General features: G+C 42.7%; 1 protein-coding gene and 1 pseudogene across 1 annotated transcript; both read left to right on the forward strand.

The window, feature by feature from the left end:
- The first annotated feature begins 12,018 nt into the window (after positions 1–12,018).
- Positions 12,019–12,973, forward strand: LOC127665286 (glycogenin-1-like; annotated as a pseudogene).
- A 5,885-nt stretch (positions 12,974–18,858) lies between these two features.
- Positions 18,859–23,623, forward strand: LOC127664812 (cytochrome b-c1 complex subunit Rieske, mitochondrial). Its single transcript, XM_052156996.1, has 2 exons — positions 18,859–19,169; positions 22,729–23,623. Exons 1-2 carry the CDS (start codon positions 18,956–18,958, stop codon positions 23,337–23,339), a joined length of 825 nt encoding a protein of 274 aa, XP_052012956.1. The 5' UTR covers positions 18,859–18,955; the 3' UTR covers positions 23,340–23,623.
- The last annotated feature ends 959 nt before the right edge of the window (positions 23,624–24,582 follow it).

Below are 24,582 nucleotides of genomic sequence, written 5' to 3' on the forward strand. Positions count from 1 at the left end.
ATTGTGGAGGAACCCATTTTGTTCTCTTTTCTGGGATGTGTATTGAATTGGTATTAATTCCTTAATGCTTTCAAACTCTGTAGTATTACTTTCTCAATCTACAATTTATTTTTGATGGTTATTAATATTTTTAAGCCCCGCCCCACCTACTCTGCCCCTAACTACCAACAGATTAGTGCATCTCTCAGTTCTCATCAGAGAATCTTATCCTTCCTCTGAGGGTTAGTTCAGAGATCCACAACTTATCGGGGTGCCAAGATTAGGAGATGGTGGAGTGCTCTACTCAAATGGAATAGTTATATCAGAACCCATTTCTGTTCACCCCAACAGTCAGTGATCACCACGGAAGGGGTAGAAGGACTGTAGGAGTCAGAGGCAATAGACATTTGCAAAAAATCTTTATTTGCTAGGCACAATAGCACTGTTGCATACCCAAATGTGTCTTCCCACACAAGACCTGGACAAAATCAATCCAGCCCAAATGTCATTCTGGACAGGGAGGGGCTCATAACATCCAACTTTTAACTGAGACACTGTTAGCAACTGATGGCTTGGGATGGGGGTGGGGTGTCAGTTTTCTTCAGGTATATGGCTCCTAAAAGTCTACCCATACTCCAGTAAATGGCCTGACACCCATACACACATAGGTAGCACTAACTAAAGTCAGTGTGTGTATGTGTGTGTATGTGTGTGTGTGTGTGTGTGTGTGTGTGTGTGTGTGTGTGTGTGTTTAAAGAGCACTTGAAGGGAAAACTAGTGACAGAGATAGGGGAAGAATTGAAGGATGGAGAGGTGGATTTGGTTAAAATACATTCTATGTGTGAACTTCTCAAACAATAAAAAGTTAATTCATTTTTCTTAATAGCTATAAGAATTTTCAAGTTACTTAATGTTATCAGATCCTGAGAACTGTGTAGTGGATTACTCCATCTCATTGTGTACCCCTTCTTATCTGTTTCATACCTGTATGGGACACAGTGGTTTCTCTTTTATTGCTGATATTGGAAAATTGTGGTATCCTTGTTTGGCTCATGTGGAGGCTGTCATGTTGGTGAGACTTTATGTGTACAGTGTCTGCTACTTCCAGGAGACACAGTCTCACAGCACACTTCATAATCCTCTGGCTCTTAGTCTTTCTGTGCCCTTTCCTCAATGATTCTGAGCCTTGGGGGGGGGAGGAGTTGTGTGGGAAACGTATCCTTTGGGCCTAGCCTCTACAACTCTGCATTTTGATGGTGTTTTGTATCAATCTTTAAGTTATTTTGGCAAGGTAAAAGATGGGGATCTAGTGTCATTTTTGTTAGTGTGGCTATCCAGTTTTCAGCATCATTTGTTAAGGATCCTATATTTTCTCAAAAAAGGAAAAAGAAAGTAAAGAAAAGAAAAAGATGGCTAGATAGATACATAGATACATAGATAGATATAATAGATACATACATCATGATTGATAGATGTTTGATAGATGATACATACACACACACATACATACATACATACATACATACATACATAGATATATACATACATAGATACATAGATAAACATCTTTGCCAAGCATTGAGTGACTGTAGCTCTGTGGTTTTATTTCTGGCTCTTCTATTTAATTTCTGTTCCCCTTTGCTATGTCAGTGCCATGTTTGTTTTGTTGCTACAGTTCTGTAGTAAAACTTGAAATCAAGTACTACCAAAACCCCAGCATGTTTCTCTCTGGTCAGTATCATTTTGGCTATCTGGGATCTTTTCAGATGAATTTTAGAACTTGTTTCTAGATCCATGAGGAATGTTGTAGTAATTTTCAGGAGTTGCCTTGAATTTAAAGATCAGGTCTGATACTGTGGCCATTTTTGCAGGATTAAGTCTGACAGAATATGAGCATGGAGGTTTCTCTATCTTGTACTGGGGAGTGTCTTCTGGTTTTAGTGTTTTCTATTTTCCTTATAGAGGTCTTTCACCTCCCTGGTTAAGACTATAACAAAGTATTCTTGTAAAGCTATTGTTCCTAGAATTGGATTCTGAGTTGCCTTTCAATGTGATCTTTATTAGCATGTAGAGAAGCTACTGGTTTTTATATGTTGGTCTTATATCATGAAACTTTGCTGAAAGTGTCAATATTAACATTTTTTGCAGTTTTTATTCTCATATAAAGTCACATGATCTACAAATAGGGGCAATTTGACTTCTTTTTTTCCTGTTTGTATCCTTTTTATTCCTTCATCTTGTTCTATTGCTTTTGATAAAACTTAAAAAGAGCTGAGAGTTGGAGAGATTGGGATCTTGTGCCATCTTCTGGCCTCTGGGGGCACCAGGCATGTTCATGGTGCACAGACATACACACAAGTAAAAACATATACAGAAAATAAATGAATCACTAAACAGACTCCAAGTATTAAATATGAATGAAGAAGTGAACACACTTGTTGCAGGAAGTATTAAAAAAGAACCTGCACATTTCCCGAACTTGAGTGCATGGTGACTCGTCCAAGCGCTATCCAGCTACTCAGTTAAAAAACAAAACAAAACAAAACAAAACAAACAAACAAAAAACTCTAATTCTCAGGCTGATAATCTTATATTTCTAGTGGATTCTTGTCCAACATGTTGGTTCACTAGTTGTTGCAGGAAATATTTTTTTATTCGATATACTTTTTATTTACATTTCAAATGATTTCCCCTTTTCTAGACCCCCACTCCCCAAAAGTCCCATGAGCCCCCTTCCTTCCCCCTATTTTCCCACCCAACCCTTCCCACTTCCCTGTTCTGGTTTTGCCCTATACTGCTTCACCGAGTCTTTCCAGAACAAGGGGCCACTCCTCCGTTCTTCTTGTACCTCATTTGATGTGTGGATTATGTTTTGGGTATTCCAGTTTTCTAGGTTAATATCCACTTATTAGTGAGTGCATACCATGATTCATCTTTTGAGTCTGGGTTACCTCACTTAGTATGATGTTCTCAAGCTCCATCCATTTGCCTAAGAATTTCATGAATTCATTGTTTCTAATGGCTGAATAGTACTCCATTGTGTAGATATACCACATTTTTTTTGCATCCATTCTTCTGTTGAGGGATACCTGGGTTCTTTCCAGCTTCTGGCTATTATAAATAGGGCTGCTACGAACATAGTGGAACATGTATCCTTATTACATGCTGGGGAATCTTCTGAGTATATGCCCAGGAGTGGTATAGCAGGATCCTCTGGAAGTAAGGTGCCCAGTTTTTGGAGGAACCGCCAGACTGATTTCCAGAGTGGTTGTACCAATTTGCAACCCCACCAGCAGTGGAGGAGTGTTCCTCTTTCTCCACATCCTCGCCAACACCTGTTGCAGAAAATATTAAAAATCAAATGTCAGTGCCGGCAACTCTCTGTCCTGGCGACCTGGCCGGTCATGCACTGGTGGGCAATGGCCCACCTGTTTTTTACCTTGTGAGACTCTCTGACTCAGAGCTCCACAATCTCTCCACCCAACTCGCTAGGTTCCCACTGGTGAGTTGCTACCACACAACCCAGTCCTTTAAATCCCCCATGGCCTTTATGGTGCATCACTTTGCCATTGTATCTTTCTCTCTTGAACCCAGACAAGCCACTGTGGGAAGGAAAACAGAACACAAACTTAGTTCAGAAACCACTGTAACTCAATCATTGGGCACAGCAACTAAAATCCTAATCTTGTAAGCCTTATTAAATCTAACTCCTCTGGTGGCAAGTTCTAGCATATCCGCCATTGAAACCAGGAGACACTCATAGCTACATCTTGTCCTCATGCTATCCCTGTCCAATAAGACCTAACTCTTTCCTGCTTTCTCGCTTCCTCAGTCCAACCAGGAAGTCCCTCCTACTCATCCAGTTATTGGTTCCTTTATTCACTAGGGGATTGGCTCACAAGAAGTCACCTGGGTACATGACTCAATCCTTGTCCACAGCTCCTCCCAGGAGAGCAGAATTAGCATCAAAATACCAACAGCACCAGGCCCATCCACCACACACACTTATCTTGTTTCCACTTCAGTGAAAAGGCTCTGAGTTTCCCACTTAGTATGGTGCCATTTAATGACTTGTCATAAAAAACTTTATTATGTTGAGATCCGATCTTTGGGTTTTTAGTTTCCTCTTTTGTGATAAGAGATGGTCAACTCTTCAGCATCTATTGAAGTGACCGTGTGACTTCAGTCCTTGAGTCTGTGTGATTTGTTATCTGATTTGTGCATATTGAAGTATTCTTGCATCTCTGGAAGAAAGTCCACCTAGTCACAGGAAACGATTCTTTTAATCAGTTGGATTAGATTTACAAGTATATTGTTGAGAATTTTTGCTATTTTGTTCATCAGGAAGATTGGCCTATAATTTTATTTTTATGTTGTGTCCTAATCTAGTTTGGGTGCTATTGATTTTGTGAAATCATTTCAATAGCATTCTTTTATTGCTTTATGTAGTTACTTGAGAAATATTGGTGTTGGCTCCATATGGCCTGATAAAATCCAGAGAATCTCTCTAGGCTTTTAAAGAATCACTGTTTTAATGTTGTCCTATGTCTGTTGATTATATCCTCTTTATTTTTGATATGTCACATATGTCTTGAAATTTACCCATTTCATCTTGATTTTCCAGTTCACTGGTCTGCATTTTCAAATTATGTCCTAATGGCCTTCTAAATTTCATCAGTTAAAATGTCTCTCTTTTGATTTCTAATCTCATTAGTTTGCATCTTCATTCTCTTTCCTTAGGTTTCACTAAATGTTTATCAACTTTAGATTTAAAATACATTATTTTACTTTTATATAGTTCTTTCCTCTCTGTTTAACTTTTGCTCTCATCTTTATTGTTTTCAACCTATTTGCTTTTCTGATCATTTAAATTGCATCATTAGATTTGTAATTTCTCTGATTTTTAACGTATCTCTTATATAAAAAAACTGTTTTCATTGTATCTTATAGGTTCTGACATTTCAATTTACAGATGGCTTCAGGAATGTTTAAGTTTCTTGATTGATTTCATAAAATATTCAGCTCATCAAATGTATGCAAATGTGGTCTACTGAGCAGAATGTGGGTTCTGCCTCACCCATACTCAGAACCTTTCATTATGCCCGGTGGAAACCGTGTAGTCATTAAACGCTGCCCTTTCCCCGCCATCCCCACCCATTTGACTACTCTAGGGACTTTGTGAAAGTGAAATAACTCACAACGCTGGCCCTTTGGATTAGCTTCTTCCCCTTAGTGTGGTGTCTTTGTGGTTCATTCGTGCTGCAACGCTTGTCAGACCCTTCTCTCATCTAACAATCTCTGAGGGAGAAACAGTACTTTTATTGAGGGCGGTTTTCCTACAAACTGGCAGTGATGAACTCATTATTAGCTTCTGTTCTTAGACTAACCTTATTAGCATAAGTATTCTTGTTTTATGAAAAACAAAACCAAGATCGCATATCTGTTTCGGACTTGTTTTGGAATACTGACTCAGCGGCTAAGAGTCCTGGCTGCTTGTAGTGAATCTGAGTTAGGCTCCGGGTGTCCACATAGCCACTCAAAAACCATCTTTAACTCAAGTTCCATGTGATTCCATACCCTCTTCTGGCTTCCCTGGGTACCAGGCGGGCTCGCGCTGCATATACATACATGCCAGCAAACATTTATCCACTTAAAAGAATAAATAAATCATACCCCTTCCCCACAAATCCCCTTACTTTGAAAATCTAATTGGAACAGCTCCAAGTCCCCTGTGTTCGGCTGAATGAAAACTAGCACTGTGCTGGGGACCTGTCTCCACTGCCCAACTGCCTTAGAATCTCTCTATAACTGCCAAAGGGCTGTACCACCTGCCCCCTTTGTGCCTTGCGGGAATAACCTTGCAAAAGTGCTCACCTTGGCCTGCAAGGAGAAGGTAGGATGAGGGGAGGGGCCGATCACACTCATCCTTCCACTCAGCCCACGCTGTTAAGTGGGAGTGTCTTGGATCGGATCCACGAAAAGGAAAGCTCAACACATAACTGTGTTGGCTCCCTGTGACGCCCGAGCCCCCGTAACAATGTTGGATCTCAGGGCACCCCCTCTTGCGTGACCACTCCTGCTTTTGAGAGTCTGGCCAGCCTCTGATCATGCCTCCCTGTAGCCTTTCTTCTACAAGGAGACTCTGAGGCAACCCAGACACAGTGCCTCTGGCTGCCAGGATACACAGATGGAGGCGTCCAGGGGCACGGAGGGGCCGGGACTCTGAAGGCTGCAGGCTTCTGGGTCTGTGGCACACAAGGTAGGCTGAGTCTTTCTGATCAGTTCAGTGAACTGGGGGCAGCTGAGCTGAAGTTCCAGGGCTCTTCCTCACGGTCCAGTCAGAGCTGACTGTGGAAGTTAGCGGGTAGATTACCTAGGAACGATTAGGACATGCTGTCTCTAGAGCATAGGCTCTCCCTGTGCAAGACGCTAGGCAGCTAGCACAGGCGTGGCTTGAGTCCTGATGCCAGCCTAGTTCTTATTTCTCCTCAGGGTTCTGTGAGCTCCCGATGGACACTGGTAGTTGACTTGGCTTGTCAAGTGTAAGAATGCCTTGCCTAGTGTTTGAAATTTTGTGACATAGAAGTAATAAGGTGGCATGTACTGCCAAAGTGGGGGAAATGCAAAAACAAATAAACAAAAAGTCAAAAATACCCTAAACCAACAAACAACCTAAACCAAAACATTGCTCTCACCTCAAAAGTATAAGAAATTGTTCTGCAGGCAAACATGAGTGGTGACTACGAATACAGATTTCATTTACCTCAGGTTCCATGTACCAACATGGTAATGGTGTCATGACGTTTCTATGGTAACAGAAAAATATAACAAAAATAACAAAAAAAAATCATGAATCAACATTTTCAAATGCATTGGTGGAAACCCCAAATAGGTCATTTACAGCAAAGTGGAGAAATCTCTGTTAAGGGCCCCAGACATTGTCTGATGCCGTTCTTAGCCTTGGGGTTAGTGGAGGGGAGGCATCTTTTCATATAGCCCAAAAGAATATTGAGAATATACAGAGAAGCAGCACAGTAAATGGCTATTGAAGGGGGTAAGACAGCCTCCGATAGGATCTGGGTCTGCAGTGTTCCTCCATGTCCACACTCACTGACACTCTGATTAGTCATTGGCTTTTCTAGAATGTTCAGTGTAGGTGTGGCCTTCTGCTCCTCCAGCACAGGAGGCCTGTTCCTGGAACTAGTTTTGCTCCTGTGGCTACTCAGGCCATGTGACAGCCAGCCTGATGCTTGACTAGGCAAAAGGCATATGCAAACTTGTAAAACAAAACAAACACCCAACAGATAGTTGTAACTTTAATCTTTTCAAATCCTATTTTTAATGATTTCTCTTTAAATGCTTTAACCTTCCTTGTAACCCACCACCCACCAGAGGTAGTGGAAAAGAAAGGAAACAGGGGTGTGGGAGGTGGGAAGTGGACCTGTTCACAAGGCTCATTGGAGCAACTCCCATCTGTGTTGTCTGGACATTGGCAGTTCCGTTCACAGGTTTGCAGGCAGCGACAGCTCGATCCACTCACAAACACTTCATGGATACACCAGCAGTCCAGTTTGGTAGAGTTGGGTTAGCAACAGCAGTGGCAAGACCTAGCCGAGACAGCCAGGCCTCAGCCTTGGCTTCAGTCAGCAGGAGGGATCAACAGGAACACCAGTTCTCAGCTGTGCCTCTCTTAGGGAAGCGAAGACTCAAGACCCACAAGCGTTGTGCAGCGAGCTGTATCAGCAAGCCAAGCTCTGTCTCTGCCACTCCATGGAGTCCTATTTATAGCCTCCAGACATCACGTGTCCTCCACGTGCCTCACCTCAGCACGTGCAAACTGCAGCACACCACCAGAACTTTTTATTTCAGAAGTGTGCTTTTCTATCTATCTGACAAATGCAGCTCAACTACACAATTAAGGTTGACTAACATGTTTGAGTTGTTAGCAGAGAAAGCTTCATCATATACTTCATCATGTCCTTTAACATGCTTTAGCAACATCTCTTCTCCTGTGTTCGCTTCAGTGAAACGTTCCTTCATGAGTCTGCCTGAGCCTTTCACACCTGCAACCACTTAAATGAAACGTTCCTTAACGTGTTTACCCCAGAAAAATATCATCCAACCGACTTTCCAAAGAACCCTTAAGTTTCCACTTCAGACAGTTGTTTTCTGAGTCTAGTTTCCTCCTTCTAGCCAACCTGCTGGCTGTGGTCTCAGCCTGCCTCCGTGAAAGCACTTCTGTTGCAGTCCCTTCTGTTTCCACCAGAGGGAGCTAGATAACTTTGTACCTTAACAGCAGAGCCACCAGAAGACTTGATTGGTCTAATTAGACCTGGTAGGGAGGCCCCATGTCATGAAGATAAGTATCCTGTGGGACACCTCCCTGGCCATTTGCAGGATAGCTCTTGGAGAAAGGGGTTGGCACCTTTTCAGTTGGATGAGCCCATGACAAATGTTTGCTCATTGCAAAGACCTATGAAACAGCAGGGGCTTGGGGTTGGGAGGCAGATTAGGGTGTCCGGAGGAGGAAGACGAGACACTGTCTCTTTCCTCATCTCACTCTTTCCAAAACAGGAAATGGATAGTTTTTAAAGGAAAGAAGCGCTTATTCTGGCTCCTGGTTCAAAGGCCATCACTGTGGGGCCATTAATGTATTCCGGTTTCCCAAGTAAACTAGCTGCGAGCCCAAGTACCTTCCGGGAGCTTTGCTTCCGCGTGTTTAATATTGATGGTGATGGGACTGTAGAGATGGCCTGGGTTTAAAGGCACTGGCTGTTCTTCCAGGAGACCCAAGTTCGATTCCTAGCACCCTCCCGTTGGCTCACAACCATCTGTATGTAACTCTAGTTCCAGGGATTTCATACCCCTTTGTGGTCTCCACAGGCACCAGGCATGCATGTGGCACAAAGACATACATGCAGACAAATTATCCATACACATAAAATAAAATTTAGAATATTAGAAAATAAAATTTAAAAAAATTGACAATGACAAGTTCAAACACACGACAAGGACAAAGTGCCATCTGTGCAGGGAGGACTGGAATTGACCCCAGGGCCAGTCACATCCACTGCTAGAAGGGGCCATTTCACATATCCTCAGGCAGAAGCATCACCCTGCAGTAGATTTTCTGTTCTAGTTAAACACGCTCCCGAGCTACACAGCCCTTCCTCTTCCCAGGTGACGACCCACTGCACAGGCACCCCCAGCACAGGAATACAGAGGGTTGGGTTGGAGAAAATGATGGCTCCCATTACCCTGGGCACAGCAGCGAACAAGTGGCCACCTGTAGCAGAGACAGAAGGTTTTGTGATTTTGATGGAGCTTTGGGTTGGAGTGTGGGCTTCCCACTGGGTAGGCAGTGGGGCCATCTTACAGTCCCAGCTCCCTTGAGAACAGGCGCGCAGACCTTCTTGGAGCCCGTTTGCACCTTGGTCTAGGTCTTGGTCCAGCTCAGACCAGTGATAAAATTCCACTGGACTTTTGTTTATTTGGATGTCTGTCTCCTTGAAGAAGAAAATAGGTTAGCAGATTGAGGGCGCCTTCTTTTCAAAAAGCAAAACAAAGACAGACAGACAGGCAGACAGACTATTGACAGTTTCTTCAGCATGAGTGATTTACACTCTACAAGATTTGTATTAATATTTAATCCCAAAGCAACAGCATTAGGAGGTTAGGAACCTGTTCCCTTGTGTCACTTCATCTTCTACCACAGACCCAGTGTCCATTCCTACAGAGAACACAGCAATAGGACACCGTCTTGGAAGTAGGGAATAACACTCGTCAGCCAACTCTCCCTACTGGTCCCTTGGTTGTGGGCTTTCAGTTTCCAGATCTATAAGAAGCATATTTTATTCTTTAAAAAGTATCCAGTCTCAGGAACTTTTTAAAAGAAAACGGCTGGTGAGATGGTTCAGCAGGCAAAAGTTGGTGATAATCTGAGGTCTATCCTCAAGACCTGTGTAATAGGAGAGAACCGACTCCCACAAGTGATCCTCTGACCTCCAAATGACCACACAGGATGGCACACTTGTGCCGTGGTGTGTGTATGACACAATCACAAACACATATAACTAACTGTCTGACTAACTAACTAACTAGCCTTAGATATTTAGTGACAACTAATATAGAAACACCAGGAAAGAAACCTATGAGGTTTCTGTTAGTCATGAAAAGCAGGTGAACTGAACCCAAGTCAGAGGCCTGAAACCCAAAGCCTGAAACGTGACCATTTCAGTAAGATGCGATGGGTCATCCTGGCTTGTAGCTGCCCGCAGCCACATGTAAACCGGGTTACCTGTTGAGAGAATTTTGGGGTTATAGGGAAGAGGGGCGAAAAGAAAGCGCGGCCAAGTCAATGTTCACTGATCAAAGCCGTAAACTTTAATGGCGCCGGACCTTTTAACAGTTTGGGCAAACCCTTCCCCCCAGACTCTAGGCTGAGTTCCGGTGGAAGTTGTCTAGCTTCTCTTGGAGGTCTTCGTCTTGACTGCTCCGGCAGCTGGGTGGGTCACCTGTTTAATTCAGGAAATCCTATACCTGGAGGAACAATGAACTTAACCTTTACTACGAGCGCTCCACCCTAGGTGGAGCAGGATCCTGGCTAACTGGGAGAAGTTAACCTTGACCAAAGTCAAACTCTGACCAAGTGCAAGACTGCCCCAATATGGCTCTGTACACTGGCTCTCGTAGGAAGTCCAGAGAACTGGCCTCTGGCATCCTCAAAAACTGACGAAGAACGGACCTCTTCCTGGCCCTAGCTCATCTCTGTCGGGCTGTTTCTCAGCCGAGGTTGTCTGTCCAGGGCCAGCCCAGGTCTATGTGGTATCATCTGCGTCCCGGAAAGCTTCACGGTCTATCTCTGGACAAACACTGGCACCAGCTGCAGCGTATCTAGCTGGTGTGCAGTTTCATCTTGAGACAGCCACAGGCAAGGGCAGTTTTGGGTGAAGGTTTCCATCTGGGGATTCACCTGAGAGAGGAAAGGTTAGATTCATCTCTGCCATGTTAGGTATTCACTCGTGGTCCCTGAGGAGAGATCTAGATGGAGTGCGTGCTTCTTCAGGATTATTCCAGGTCCTGTTCCTGAAGTTGGGGCAAGGGATGACACCAAGAAACCTCCCTCATCACCAAGCATCTCCCTCAGATTCCTCTGCCCAGTGTCTGCATGCCACATGCTTACTCAAGCAGACAGCATTTGTGAGATTGCCCCACCTCTTCTCTCCCCACGCCTCATGCAGTCTGTCTTATGTGTGTCTTCTCTCTGTCCCCCTCTTCTTCCTTCCTTCCCCTCATCCCTCTCTCTGTCTCACCCCATTCAGGGAACCTTGGCTATTTCTACCTCCAGCTTGTGAAAGGAGGGAGTATACGTGCTTGTTTCCAGGAAAAAAAATCCCTAGGGAAGTTTTTGTTTGTTTGGGTTTTTTTTGTTGTTTTTGTTTTTGTTTTTTGCCAGCTTCAGCGTTCAGAAAGTGCTGCCATTGTGGTCCACGGGGGCCAGGCTTCCTCCCAAGCTGACAGCACTACTTGGCAATGTCAGCTACTTGGTACTGGTTTGGGGGGACAAGGAAGATACAAGACTAAAGGGGTCATGGGTTCTTCCTTTAAGGTTTCAAAAGCAGCTGAATCCAGGCAGTATGTCGCAGATGTGGACTCCTTGAAAGAAGGCCCCTAGAAGGCCATTGCATAAAGATGTAACAGTGGAGTCTGGACTGCAGTGACAGGCCCAAGATGCTGAAGAGAGCAGAGCCATAAGACATCTGCCCTCGGGGAGTGCAATCAGCCTGAGAGAGAGAGAGAGAGAGAGAGAGAGAGAGAGAGAGAGAGAGAGAGAGAGAGAGAGAGAGGTATGTCAGGCAGCAGAGCTGGCAGGGTAAAGTCATCTAAGTCCTTTGAAACTGAAGCCTTAGATAACAGACACAACCTTTGTGCTTCACTTCAAAAGTCTGATCCTGCTCATACTTTATATTTAAGAGACACACCTTCTTTCTGCACTGGCTGTGGTCCCCTCCAGGTTCCTCTGGCCCTCCTAGTTGCACCATGACAGATCAGGCCTTTGTGACACTGACCATGAGTGATGCCTGTGTCAGAGATACACTGGTCCGGGACTCGTCTTTGAAACAACACAGGACAGCCAGGAGGGTGGGCTTGTTCACTACTCTTCAGGTCTCAGACTCCATGAGAAAAGTTGCAGAGGCTGTCTTTGATGAAGTCATCATGGGAGATGTCTTGGACATTGGCGATTCTGCTCATCTAATGAAGAGGCATCACACTGAGAAACCCCACAGCTGACCACTTATACAGCCTTCTGAATGTGTGTACATGGGTGCAGATACTCTGGTCCTCACAAATACGAATGATCCTTTTGAAAGAGAAGTATTGCCAGCATCACTAAGACCCGGGGTGGCCTGGCGGCTTCAATTCTGGTAACTGTCGGCTCTCAGATGAACACAGAACCAGCAGTTGCACCTTGCTCCTGAGTAAGGTAGTTTTCCTGGTGGACCCAGGGCCTAGTGAACACATACTTTAGTGGCAGGGCAACCACTGATGCCAGGAAACACACTGGCATTTGTGTATAAGCTGAGTAGCCTTTCAGTGTACCCCCTACCTCCTGACACTTAGGGTGTGGTGCAAATGGCAAAGCTGTGCAGTCCCTGGGGCAAATCAATCTGTGCAGTTACACTTACAGTCCCCAAACCACAAGTGTAAAGTGTAAATCCTGGGACCTCACTGTGAGTCACCCAGTTGCTGAACATGTCGTGGGACATCTTTGCCATCACTGCTCTACACATGCTCCAGTACTATGTCCTTGTCAACAATGCCTGGTTCTATCTAAGGTCAGTAACCTTGTCACACCCGTCTCTTGGAGGAGGGCCCAGCTACACCAAACCTGTGTCTTCAGAAGAAAGGCAAGAGAGGTTGAAGCAGGGCGGGGGATTATGTGGAAACAGATTCTTATGATACCATCAAGAGAAAACTTGACACTTACCTATAATATAATCCATGTACCCATGGACACATCCTGTCATAGGTACAGTTCTGACAATGAGTATGTAACACTGTGGAAAAGTCCATTGCAATTTGTGGTGGTTTGGATATGCTTGGGCCAGACAGTGGCATTATTTGGAAGTGTGGCCTTGTTGGAGTAGGTGTGGCCTTGTTGAAAGAAGTGTGTCACTGGGTGGTGGTAGGGAATGAAACCCTCCTCTGAAACACTTGGGAGCCAGTCTTCTAGCAGCCTTTAGATGAAAATGAGGAACTCTCAGCTCCTCCTGCACTATGCCTGCCTGGACACTGTCATGCTCCTGTCTTGAAAATAGACTGAACCTCTGAACCTGTAAGCCAGCCCCAATTAAATGTTGTCCTTATAAGAGTCGCTTTGGTTGTGATATTTGTTCACAGCAGTAAAACTCCAAGTAAAGCACCAATATGTTCATGTATTTAAATATTTGCTTCCCAGTTGGTATTCAAGGAGGTTAGCATTTGGAGGTGAAGCCTTGCTGGGGGAAGGATGTCACTAGGAGCTGGCTTTGAGATTTTATAGCCTGGCCCTGCTTCTGCCTCTGATTCTCTCTCCCTCCCCCCCCTCTCTATATATATTTATATAAATATATCTATATAAATATATATATATATTTCTATCTCTCTGACTCTGATTCTGTTTCTATCTCTGACTCTATTTTTGTTTCTCTGTCTTTGTCTCTACCTCTATCTTATCTGTCTGTCTCCCGCCTGTGTGTTGATGAGATGGAGGGGGAAATCTTTGTGAACTGTGACTTCCCGACCTGCTCATGTTCCTGCTTCCATGCCTTTTCCACAAGGATGGACTCCATCCTTCTGATAATGTAAGACAAAAGAAACCCTGTCCGCCATACTTTACCTCTAGCCGTGGTATCTTACCACAGTAACAGAAAACGTGCACTCATCCCTGATCTTGCATCCTCAGTCACCTTGGAGATAAGCTGTGGGGTGGCCTTGTCTCCAGTGCTTCTTCCTGACTCCCATCTCCACAGACGGAATGTCCAAGCATGGTGCAGCGTGTGGACCGTGAGCTCTAATCAGGCTCCAGCATCCAGCCTTTAGCTGAGATGTGGCACCATAATAGATGCTCATGAATCCGATGAAGGGAATTTCTCTAAAGGCACAGTATTCCCACTTGTAAACTGGGAAATGGGTAATGAAGCTAGCTTTCATTCTGTGTATGCTCAACATGACCTGGATTTGACTAACTTTTTTTTTTAAATTTTTCCATCTGAACTGAATATCTTTTTATACTACTGTCCTTTTTATTTCTAGTCAAAATATAGTCAGATGCTTTTCCTTCTTCCTCTTTTCCCTCAAACTCCTCCTGTGTTACCCTTCCTGCTACCTTTCAAATTTGTAGCCTTTTGTTCTTTATCACACACACACACACACACACACACACACACACACACACACACACACAAATAGTTCTCTATGCAAATAAAAGTATAAATGCAAGGTGGTGAGTCTGTTTAGCATTTCTTCTATGTGTATTTGTAAGGACTGACCCTTTGAGAGGAGGTAACTATTCTTCAGTGCTCATCTCTGGAAAAGACTAATTCTCTTTCTCACTGCAGGTTTTAATTGGCTATAACTCTATCTGGGTGTGGGGCTCCCTTCGATTTCTCCAACCACATTAGCACATCAACTGGTGTTGTCATTGTTTAGGTCTTGATCAGCCATATCGTTGAGGTTTCATGGCTATAGGTCTCCAATTGAACCTAGAAGACACGATTTTGCAGCAGATTTCTGGTCCTCTGGATCTTGAAATCTTTGTACCCCTTCTTGCAATGTTTCCCAAGTCTTAGGTATAAGAATTGTTTCATAGATGTATCAATTGTGTGGCTGGATACCCCAAAGGCTTGTTCTCTAATTGTGACTAGTTGTGGTTTTCTGTAATGGTCTCTGTGCTGGTTTTATGTCAACTTGATATAAGTTAGAGTCACTTGACAGGAGGAAGCCTCTCTTGAGAAAGCTCTTCCTTAACACTGCTATAGGCAAGCCTGTTGGACATTTTTTTCTAATCGGCAACTAATGTAGGAGGGCTCAGTCCACTGTGCGTGGGGCCACCTATGGGCTGGTGGTTCCAGATTCAATAGGAAAGCAGGCTAAGAAAGCCATGAGGAGCAAGCCAGTAAGCAGTTCCCTTCCATGACCCCTGCATCAGCTTCTGCTTCCAGACTACCCCCCTCACCAGTTGAGTTACTGCCCTGACTTCCTTCAATGATAAACAGTGCTATACAACTGTAAGCCAAATAAACCTTTTCCTTCCAATGGTTTTTGTTTTGTTTTGTTTTATTTTGTTTTTCAAGACAGGGTTTCTCTGTGTAGACCAGGCTGGCCTCGAACTCAGAAATCCGCCTGCTTCTGCCTCCCAAGTGCTGGGATTACAGGTGTGCGCCACCATGCCCAGTTCCAGTGTTGTTTTGATCATGGCATTTCATCACTTCATCCCTGTCTTCTCCATAAAGCAGCTTCTTTGATGACGACTGAGCACTACACTTATCTGCACACATCTGGGTATAAGACTAAGAAGTTAGAACTCAGTTAAGAAGTATGCTTGTTTAGGAAACCGGAAGTAGTAGGTTCTCCTATACAGTTTATATATGTAGTATCAGACACTATTTTCCTCTCGTTTAACAGGCCTTAACTCCAATTAGGCAGTTGGTGGTAACTGACAAGATGCACATGACACTGGTGCACCTGTAAGAATGCCATGCTGTGCTGGTCAGTGATGTGGTTCGTAGTATCAAGGATAAGTCAGAACATGAATTATTTCCTCTCGGCAGCCTGTGTGAAAATCAAATCAGTACACATATACTGATAGATATAAGTTTATTATATTTTTATTTCATATTGATTCATGGCTTTTACTTTTTCTTTTACTTCCTAATAGGTGGATATATACTGGAAAAAAAAACCCTCACATCTTATATGTTCATACAATAAGAATCAATCTGTCAAAATCATCCATCCATACATTAACCATGACACAGAGTGCATGTGTAGTTTGTAGTTTAGCACTTATTCAAGAATGGAAAAAAAAAAGAATATTAAAGTGGGTTTTGAAAGATTTTTTCCCCAAGAAATCTCTTATTCAATTTTTTTTAAGGAATTGGAAGTTCAAGAAAAATGATAATCATGGCCCTAAAGCATCAGTATTTTCAAAAAGAGAAGGAAGAATGCAGACAAGGAAGGCCCATTTCCCATAGTTTTCATGTTAAAAAATTCTCTGTCAAGTAGAAGGTGCACATTGCTCTATAATTTCCAAAGGAGACTTTCTGTGGGCCCTTGTGCACATAGCTGTGTACCTGTAGCCTCAATGACAATAATATTGACAATTTAGTTATGAAGTTGATCTTTATACAATACAAATTCAAATCTCTGGGAGGAAAGTGATCATTTCAGGGTATTTTAGAGATGAAATGTCAGGATATAACTTTTTTTTCCTTTTAAATCCAGCATCTGTAAAGCTTCTCACAGACTTGCTTCCCACATGTAAGAGTTCTATCAGTGTGGCACTGTCTGAAGCAAAAGAGAATTGCCAGCTCATGACACCCTTGAAGATGGAAATCTTCCCAGCATCCTTGGCGATATGAGCGTCCATCACCCTAACTCCTGCCTCCCTCTCTGCCATAACTCAGAAATCTTTCCTCTCCACATACACACAGATCTGTATATGCTTTAATCTTTTTGACCTTAAAAAATGTTATGATACTTAAAGCAATACTATTCAATTTGACTTTTATTTGCTTAGTTTTAAGTGAACATTTATTTCTAAAATACACCCATTTCACCCCAGATATATATAAAAAAATCATATTTGCTTTTTTTTTTTTTTTACTATTTTACAGAAACATTGTTTATTAAATTTATTCACTGGGAAAAACAAAATAAATCAGTTCAGGAGGAATGTTCTTTAGGGTGCGCTCTGGCTTAACATGCCATCGAGGGTCATAGATACTACTGTTATCAACAAGAGAACAATTGTTATGTGAGATATGGATGAATGTCTACCCACTGCAGATAGGGTGGCATATAAAGCAAATCAAAGGTTCAACTAACGTCCAGCCCAGTGAACCAGTGAGCTCATTGCTTGACATGGAGACTCAAAGGCAGCTGCTTCACTGAAAGTCACTGCAGCTTGAATGGGAACTTAAGAAAGCTGCCATCCTGGAGCTCTCTGTACAGGCTGCAGACAGCTCTGCTGGCCAGAAATGGTCTCCTCTCCTCTCTAGTCCTTACTGCTTTTGTAACACTGGAGAAAGAGTGGCCTTGTGAACTGGTAGGTTTAGGAATTTCCTGAGGCTTGTGAGTTGTTTACTTGCTAAGTCTTAAAGAACCTCCGTCCAGGATGGAAAATTTCAAGTTAGAGCTGGCTGAAGCCCAAGGAGTGAACTTCCCTCCAGAATGGGCTGTTGCAGCAGGAAGAACATTGCTATATCACAATTGCACAGTCTCCTTAGCATACATCCCTCCCCATCCGTCAGTACCCATTTCCCTGGATTTCAGAATACACAGAATACAGCTCATGTTCTTAGAACTAGGGCAGCTGGTGCCTCTTTGCATCCTGTTACGTTTAACAGTGGGTCCAGCATTGTAGAATTGTGCCAACCCAAAGCCCCACGCTCGGAAGCCTCAGCCAGAGTTAGAACATAACCAAGTGAAGTGACAATGACAAGAAAGGAACCAGACTAGCCAGCACGTATCTTCCCTGACCCGCATCATTCCTCTGTGTGAGGACACAGATCTCCTGTGTTCGATTTTTACATTGCTACTATAACAAACATAGTGTCTTAAAACAACACAACTACGTTGTTTTCCAATCCCAAAGGTTTGAAAACCAGCCAAGGTCCTAGAATCCATGTATTATACAAGCATCATATCACAATCATGCCAGAGTGTGCAGTGCTTAAATTCTTATTTTTTATTTTTTTACTGGGTTTTTAAACCTTAAAAGAATAAACAAAGTATTTGATATAAAGTTGCATTGATGAAAACTTCATTCTTTTAAAGTGTATTACATATCTAAACTCAATTGTCTGTGTGAACTTGAAATCAAGGTTTATTCTACTTCGGGAAAGTGGAGATTTTCAAGTGTTGAGATGGATTAGTGTTTATTAGCACCACACCGAGACTTTGTTATTGGTGTAATCAGAACTGAAATAGAATTTTAAAAGCTGGCAGTTTTCTCGCTATGTGAAAGTGATCGAGTTCCCCCCTCCCCCACCCCCTTTTGGTACTGCCTAAAATCACTTGGGAAAACCTACTGGTTCAGAGAAAAAACTCAGGGTACTACAATATTCCACTGCTTGCTGGCAATCCATGCCTGAGCCAAGGGTCTAAGGACCAGGTCCTTCACTGGTAAAATGCTGGTATCGTGTTATTTCATCAATATCATAATTACAAATGAACAATGGAGAAACTACCAAATCCAAAGCGTAGTATATGATGAATAATCGTAAGCCACCGTTTTCGTCAAACTTTGCATAAAGGTTTCTGGCTTTTTTGTTGTAAGATGATAAACATCGTCAGAGCAAAAGACAAAAAAATGGTATTTATTCTAGGTGATAGGCGTTTGGAAGTAGTAATAGCCTGTTCTTTAATTCTGTAATAACTTTTTCTCGTGCCTAGGTCGTCCCTGATTTAAGTTTTCGCCCTAAATGAAGGATCTCAATCACTCACGTCCACAAGAAATTCCTCCTCTCTTTTGTTTTCCTGGGGCAGGAAGATCAAGTCAGCGCCAGGCCCTGCCCCTTCCTGTCCCGCCCCCAACTTGCGCCCGTAGCCACGCCTCCAACGCGGCGATCCACTGGATTCGCTTAGCTTGCGAAACTACCTTTCCGGCGTCGCGCTGACGTCACAAATCCTGCGCCTCCCGCTCCTCTTCGGGCCAGCGTTCGAACGGAAGGTCGTCCCTGTGACCGACTAGGTGGTTGGAGCAGCTGTCGCCATGTTGTCGGTCGCTGCCCGCTCGGGCCCGTTCGCGCCCGTCCTATCGGCCACGTCCCGCGGGGTGGCGGGCGCGCTGCGGCCTCTGCTGCAAGGCGCGGTGCCCGCCACCTCGGAACCACCTGTTGTGGACGCGAAGCGACCCTTCCTGTGCCGTGAGTCGCTGAGTGGCCAGGCCGCGATCCGGCCTTTGGTGGCCACGGTGGGCCTGAATGGTGAGCCGGCTTCGGGGTGCCCCGATCTCGTTCCCTGCGGCTCCAGGCCCCGGGCGGCGGCGGCGGCGGAGGGCGGTGTGCTGGGATGTGGTGGGCCGGCCGCAGCGACCTTGGCAGGCCGAGCGCCTCCAGGAGCCGGCCGGCTCACGGCGACCGGATGCGGCTGGGATGAGCTAGTAGTTGCATCCCCCAGGCGTCAGGAGCCTGTCTGCCCGTTAGTTTGGGTTCCCTCCTCAGGCTACAGTTGACTTGTTTAACTTTAAGATTGGCCTCCCTCTATCACGGCTAAGTGACAGAGATACTGTTGGTTACAGGAATTTGACCTTGGGCCAGTTTCCTGGTTATCACAATTTTGTAGAAGTGCTGTGAGTCTTATGTGAATTAATTCTATGTAAAACCATTGGTACGGTTTAGACAATTAGTGTTCAAAATAGGAATTGTTAAAAAAAATACAAAACAGACATGTAGGAAGTTGTCGGTGTACTGGTACAACTTTTCAGCATCATAACTTCCTAGCAGCCCCATCCCTATAAACAGCCCTGTCATTTCCACTGTAGGGAGTCAGCCGTGGTTTCAGATACCTGGCTCTAGGACTTCCATAATCTTACTTAGTCGTGAAGACGAGGCAGACATAAATAACACGGTTTTGTTTTGTTGTTGTTTTAACAGAAAACTGAGCATTAGAGGTGAAGTGACCCACACAGTCACTATGCAGCACGGTCTCTTCCTAGTTTATCGAAGTCTGTGATTCGCATTCCCTTGTGATTAAAAAATCTAGAAAGCTTTCTGGTGCCTCCTGAAATAAGGGAAGCTGCACCACCGGGCTCTTTGGTTTCTACTCCCATAGTTGACTCCTCACTTTTTCAAGTAGAATAAACCTTGATTTCAAGTTCACATGGACAGTTGAGTTTAGAAATACTCACTTTAAAAGAATGAGTTCACACCCATACAACTTTCTCTAGACCAAACACAGTAAGATACTGTGATTGTTCAATGTATTACCTACTTGGCACCGTTCTGTGTGGACTTAATGGCTTTCTACATGTTGATCAAATTGCCTTCTTGGACAGCTTTTCACTCTGCATTCACTTTCATTCTGCCTCTGTCTGTCTGTCTGTCTCTCTTTGAGGCAGGGTCTCACTGTGTATCTATCCTAAGCTGTCTGTCCTCAGACTCAAGATCTTCCTGACTCTGCCTTCCCAGAGCCACCACTAACTAAGTCTGGTTAGCTTTTCCTGCAGACTTTTAATGATCCCCACTGGGATTGCTGTATATCTATTTTAGCCTTTAACCTTAATTTCAGGTCAGATTAAAATTAGTACTTTTACAATGATATCTTCATGTCATCATAGCATGTTGACACTTTCCATTCTATTGTTGAGACTTCTGGCCTTGATTTTAAGGGGTAGAATAATAGCTCCTTAATTTTTGTCTCAGTATCAGATTTTGTATACATTTGATTCACGATCTCTGTTCTGAGTAACTGTGAAGGAGTAGTAGTGGGGGGATCTTTGAAAAACTTATCAGAACATTAGTGTAATAACCTACTTTGTTCTAAGTCTGTTTGGGTTAGGGCATCAGTAGGTGAGAAGTGAGGGAGGAGAAAATTGCAGAGGTGAAAAGCATCACCTAAGTTTGTCAGATAGCTGAAAGGTTTTTGATAAAAATTGGTGGTGTGCCTGTTTCATGAAAGCTTTTTCCTATCAGACAATGTAGAAACAAAGTCAAAACCTTTTCTGAAAGCACACTTTACATTGTAGCTTAAGTGCAGGTTAAAATCCATCTGGGTGGATTTGGATTGGAAGTGTATCGAGGACAGAGTCTGCATTATGGGAACATCTCTTTCATGCAAATTTCTAGGTACCTCAGCTCTACAAAAAAAGCTTACATGCCTTCAGTTCCCTTTATTTTGAGGTGATATTTCAATAATTGGTCATGCCTCCGGTTGGAATTAAGTATCTATGCTTAATACAACTTGTGCAAATTACATAAAAAATGACTTTTGCAGCAATATCCTAAAGGTCCCTTGATTGATCATGGTGATGTGTAACTTGCTGTACAGAGAACAGTTGAAAGCTAGATTTCTTTTGTCACCAAAACTCTTGTGAATGAGTCATTTTGTGTAGTGTTTTTAGTTACCTTGTATTGTTAGGAGGTAGTGGTTGTGGGTACTGTTGAATGTAGAACTATGAACTTGGCTCCTTTCTGTTTTAGGCAGGTAACACTTTTTTTTTTTTTTTTTTTTTTTTTTTTTTTTTTTTTTTAGTGTAATTCCAGGTGTTATCCTCGGGAAGTAATTCTTTCTTGATTCTAAATGCCTGTTTACACCATCACATTGATACTAGGGATTAATACATAATTAATGTCATGTAAGTCTGCAAAGTCCTAATTGTGACTCTTAGGTTGTCACTACGCATGTCTCAGTTCCTCCCCCAAAATTGTCAGAAAAGTAATTTTGATAGTTTTTATTCTTGTTTGAATTTGTGACTTCCATAAAATTACTCACTTTGAAGTCATGTAAAAAGTAGGTAAAATACTAATATTTGGGTATCGAGGTCTCTTAAGATGAGACCTTTGAAGACCAAGATAGCACTGCCACCTTCAGTGCCATTGTGTCTTATATGTAGAACTTTGTTTCAAAAAGGTTTACTTTTCTAAAAATAAAAGTTTTTAACATCCTTTTTTCCCCTAAAAAAGTAAATGTCGTGGTAGTTCCTAAAACATGCATTTTTCAAGGATATATATTTTCACATGTGTATAATTGTTACATCTATTATTTTGTGAGGAAATTTACTTTCTAAGCATAGTTAAAGATTCATGCCAATAAGTTCATTCTTTTTGTCACATATTGACAAATGGCATGAGAGAGAGAACCTGCCACTTCTGTTTTCAAAGTATATGTAAGCAGTAAATATTCTAAAATGTTTTTTCGTTTGTCACAAACATTTGGCCTATTTTATGACTGCCAGGAGAGTGCCCCACTCAAAGAGTCCATAGTATGAAAACGATTGTTTTTATAGGCATTGTTACTCTAATAAAGGGGGAGATCAATGATAATCACCTCCTTTTTTTTCTTATTAAATTTGATAATTACTTTGCAGATTTTATTGAATTCTGCTGCCTGTTCTGATAGTTGTTAGTCTCTGACACTAGAGGCTTTCTTTGAAGATAAAGTAATATCAATTTATGCCCTAGGATTTAAAATTAACAATCAAGTTTTCTATAAAATATACCAAAAAAAAAAAATCACAGAAGGCTTATTGTCTTGTAATTAGTATGTTTTGAACTTTAGCTTGTAGTTTTTGCAGAAAGCACATAGCCGAGTACAGGGCTAGGCCTTTGCCTTGAGATGGTCACACAGCAACTGCGTAGGCGGGCTGAGGTTATTTAGTGTAGTTGGGTAGTCTGTCTAAGCAGTTGTTGGTTTTGTTAACTTAAATATCTGTTTATTATGTTATTTGCCATTATAACTCAAAAGTCTTTGCTGATGTGTGCCCTTTTCAGGACATACTTTTAATTCTGTGTGTTTTTTTTTTTTTTAAACCTGTTTGTCTTGCAGTTCCTGCTTCTGTTCGTTATTCCCATACAGATGTCAAGGTGCCCGACTTCTCTGACTATCGTCGTGCTGAAGTTCTCGATAGCACAAAATCTTCTAAAGAGAGCAGTGACGCTAGAAAAGGCTTCTCTTACTTGGTAACTGCGACTACCACTGTGGGTGTTGCATACGCAGCCAAAAATGTGGTCTCCCAGTTCGTGTCCAGCATGAGTGCCTCTGCCGATGTGCTGGCCATGTCGAAGATCGAGATCAAGCTGTCTGATATCCCAGAAGGAAAGAACATGGCTTTTAAGTGGAGAGGCAAACCTCTGTTTGTGCGCCATAGAACCAAGAAGGAGATTGACCAGGAAGCTGCAGTTGAAGTGTCCCAGTTAAGGGACCCACAGCACGATTTAGATCGCGTAAAGAAGCCTGAATGGGTTATTCTGATAGGTGTCTGTACTCATCTTGGTTGTGTACCCATTGCAAACGCAGGAGATTTTGGTGGCTACTATTGCCCCTGCCATGGGTCACACTATGATGCCTCTGGCAGGATCAGGAAGGGCCCTGCACCTCTCAACCTGGAAGTTCCTACCTATGAGTTCACCAGTGATGATGTCGTTGTTGTGGGTTAGACACTTGGACTCAGGGCCTAGGTTTCTTTCGGTCTTCATGTCCCTTCAGAAGAGTTGAGAGTAAGCCTTGTGTACATCTAGGTTGGTTGATTTAAAATATTTAAGAATTGTTAATAATGTATTGGCAAACATTAATGTGAAGTAATTGAATTCACTGTTAAATATTATCAAGCATTAGCAAAATAAAACCGCTGTTGAACATCATTAAATTCAGTCACAGACTTGAAAGGTGCAATGTCTTTGATAGCTAATTCTAATAAAACATTACAGATTGTTGTACAAGATATTTGTGAAATCTATAATTGCTGTTCTCATTATCTAAATTTCTTTTCATATCTTGAGAAAAGATGGGGGACATCAATTTTCACTTCAAAGTAGATGGGGAATCATTTTGATATCTAATATTTTTCTGTTTTGGTATTAGATCTTTCACAGTTATGCAAATATAGGACTTTATTGAAATATTTTCATTTTTAAAGACTGGATTTTACTCTCTAGCCAAACTGGCCTCAAACTTGTAATCTTCCTCTGCCTCCTAAGTATAGGATGACAGGCATGTGGCCATCACATCTAGTTCTTAAGTTTTTCTCCAAATTAAAACTAATAGGACTGCCCTGAAAGGCTAGAAAAGACAAGGAAGAAAAACACAACAAGATATTCCTCTCAAAGATAAACATTTCCAGTATTTATTTGCATGTATAGTGTTACAACATTTTTATAGAGATGTGTCATGGGTCATTTTTGATAAGAATTATATCTAGTGTGGGACTATTCTCCATATGGGAAAGGAAAAAAAGCAGCTCAGGAGACTGCACAGTTACCACAAACACAACTTAGCACAGCAGTCAGCTCTCATGGAATCTATAAAGCATTTGATTAGAAGGCAGAGTCTTCAGGTTGTTGGTAAAAAATAAATAAAAATCTCAGTTCACCAGAGTGTCATAAATGCTAGCTTTAAAAGTCTTCAGATCTGCCTTTAGCCAAGCTTTCAGTTGCTAATATTGTCTAGCATTTTGTGTTTGGTCTGCCCCAAACCCCTTGTATTTGTTCATGACAGAGTCCTGTCCTTTTTTTTTTTTCTGTTTGTTTGTTTTTTTGTTTTGTTTTTGTTTTTTGAGACAGGGTTTCTCTGTGTAGCCCTGGCTGTCCTGGAACTCACTGTGTAGACCAGGCTGGCCTCGAACTCAGAAATCTGGATGCCTCTGCCTCCCAAGTGCTGGGATTAAAGGCATGCGCCACCACC

The sequence above is a fragment of the Apodemus sylvaticus genome, chromosome 14 (genome assembly GCF_947179515.1).
Source record: "Apodemus sylvaticus chromosome 14, mApoSyl1.1, whole genome shotgun sequence".
In the NCBI taxonomy this organism is placed as follows: domain Eukaryota; kingdom Metazoa; phylum Chordata; class Mammalia; order Rodentia; family Muridae; genus Apodemus; species Apodemus sylvaticus.

Coding starts and splice junctions, on each gene's coding strand:
- LOC127664812 (XM_052156996.1), top strand. CDS start 18,956: ATGTTGTCGGTCGCTGCCCGCTCGGGCCCGTTCGCGCCCGTCCTATCG. Junction 19,170..22,728: donor GGCCACGGTGGGCCTGAATG/GTGAGCCGGCTT, acceptor TTTGTCTTGCAG/TTCCTGCTTCTGTTCGTTAT.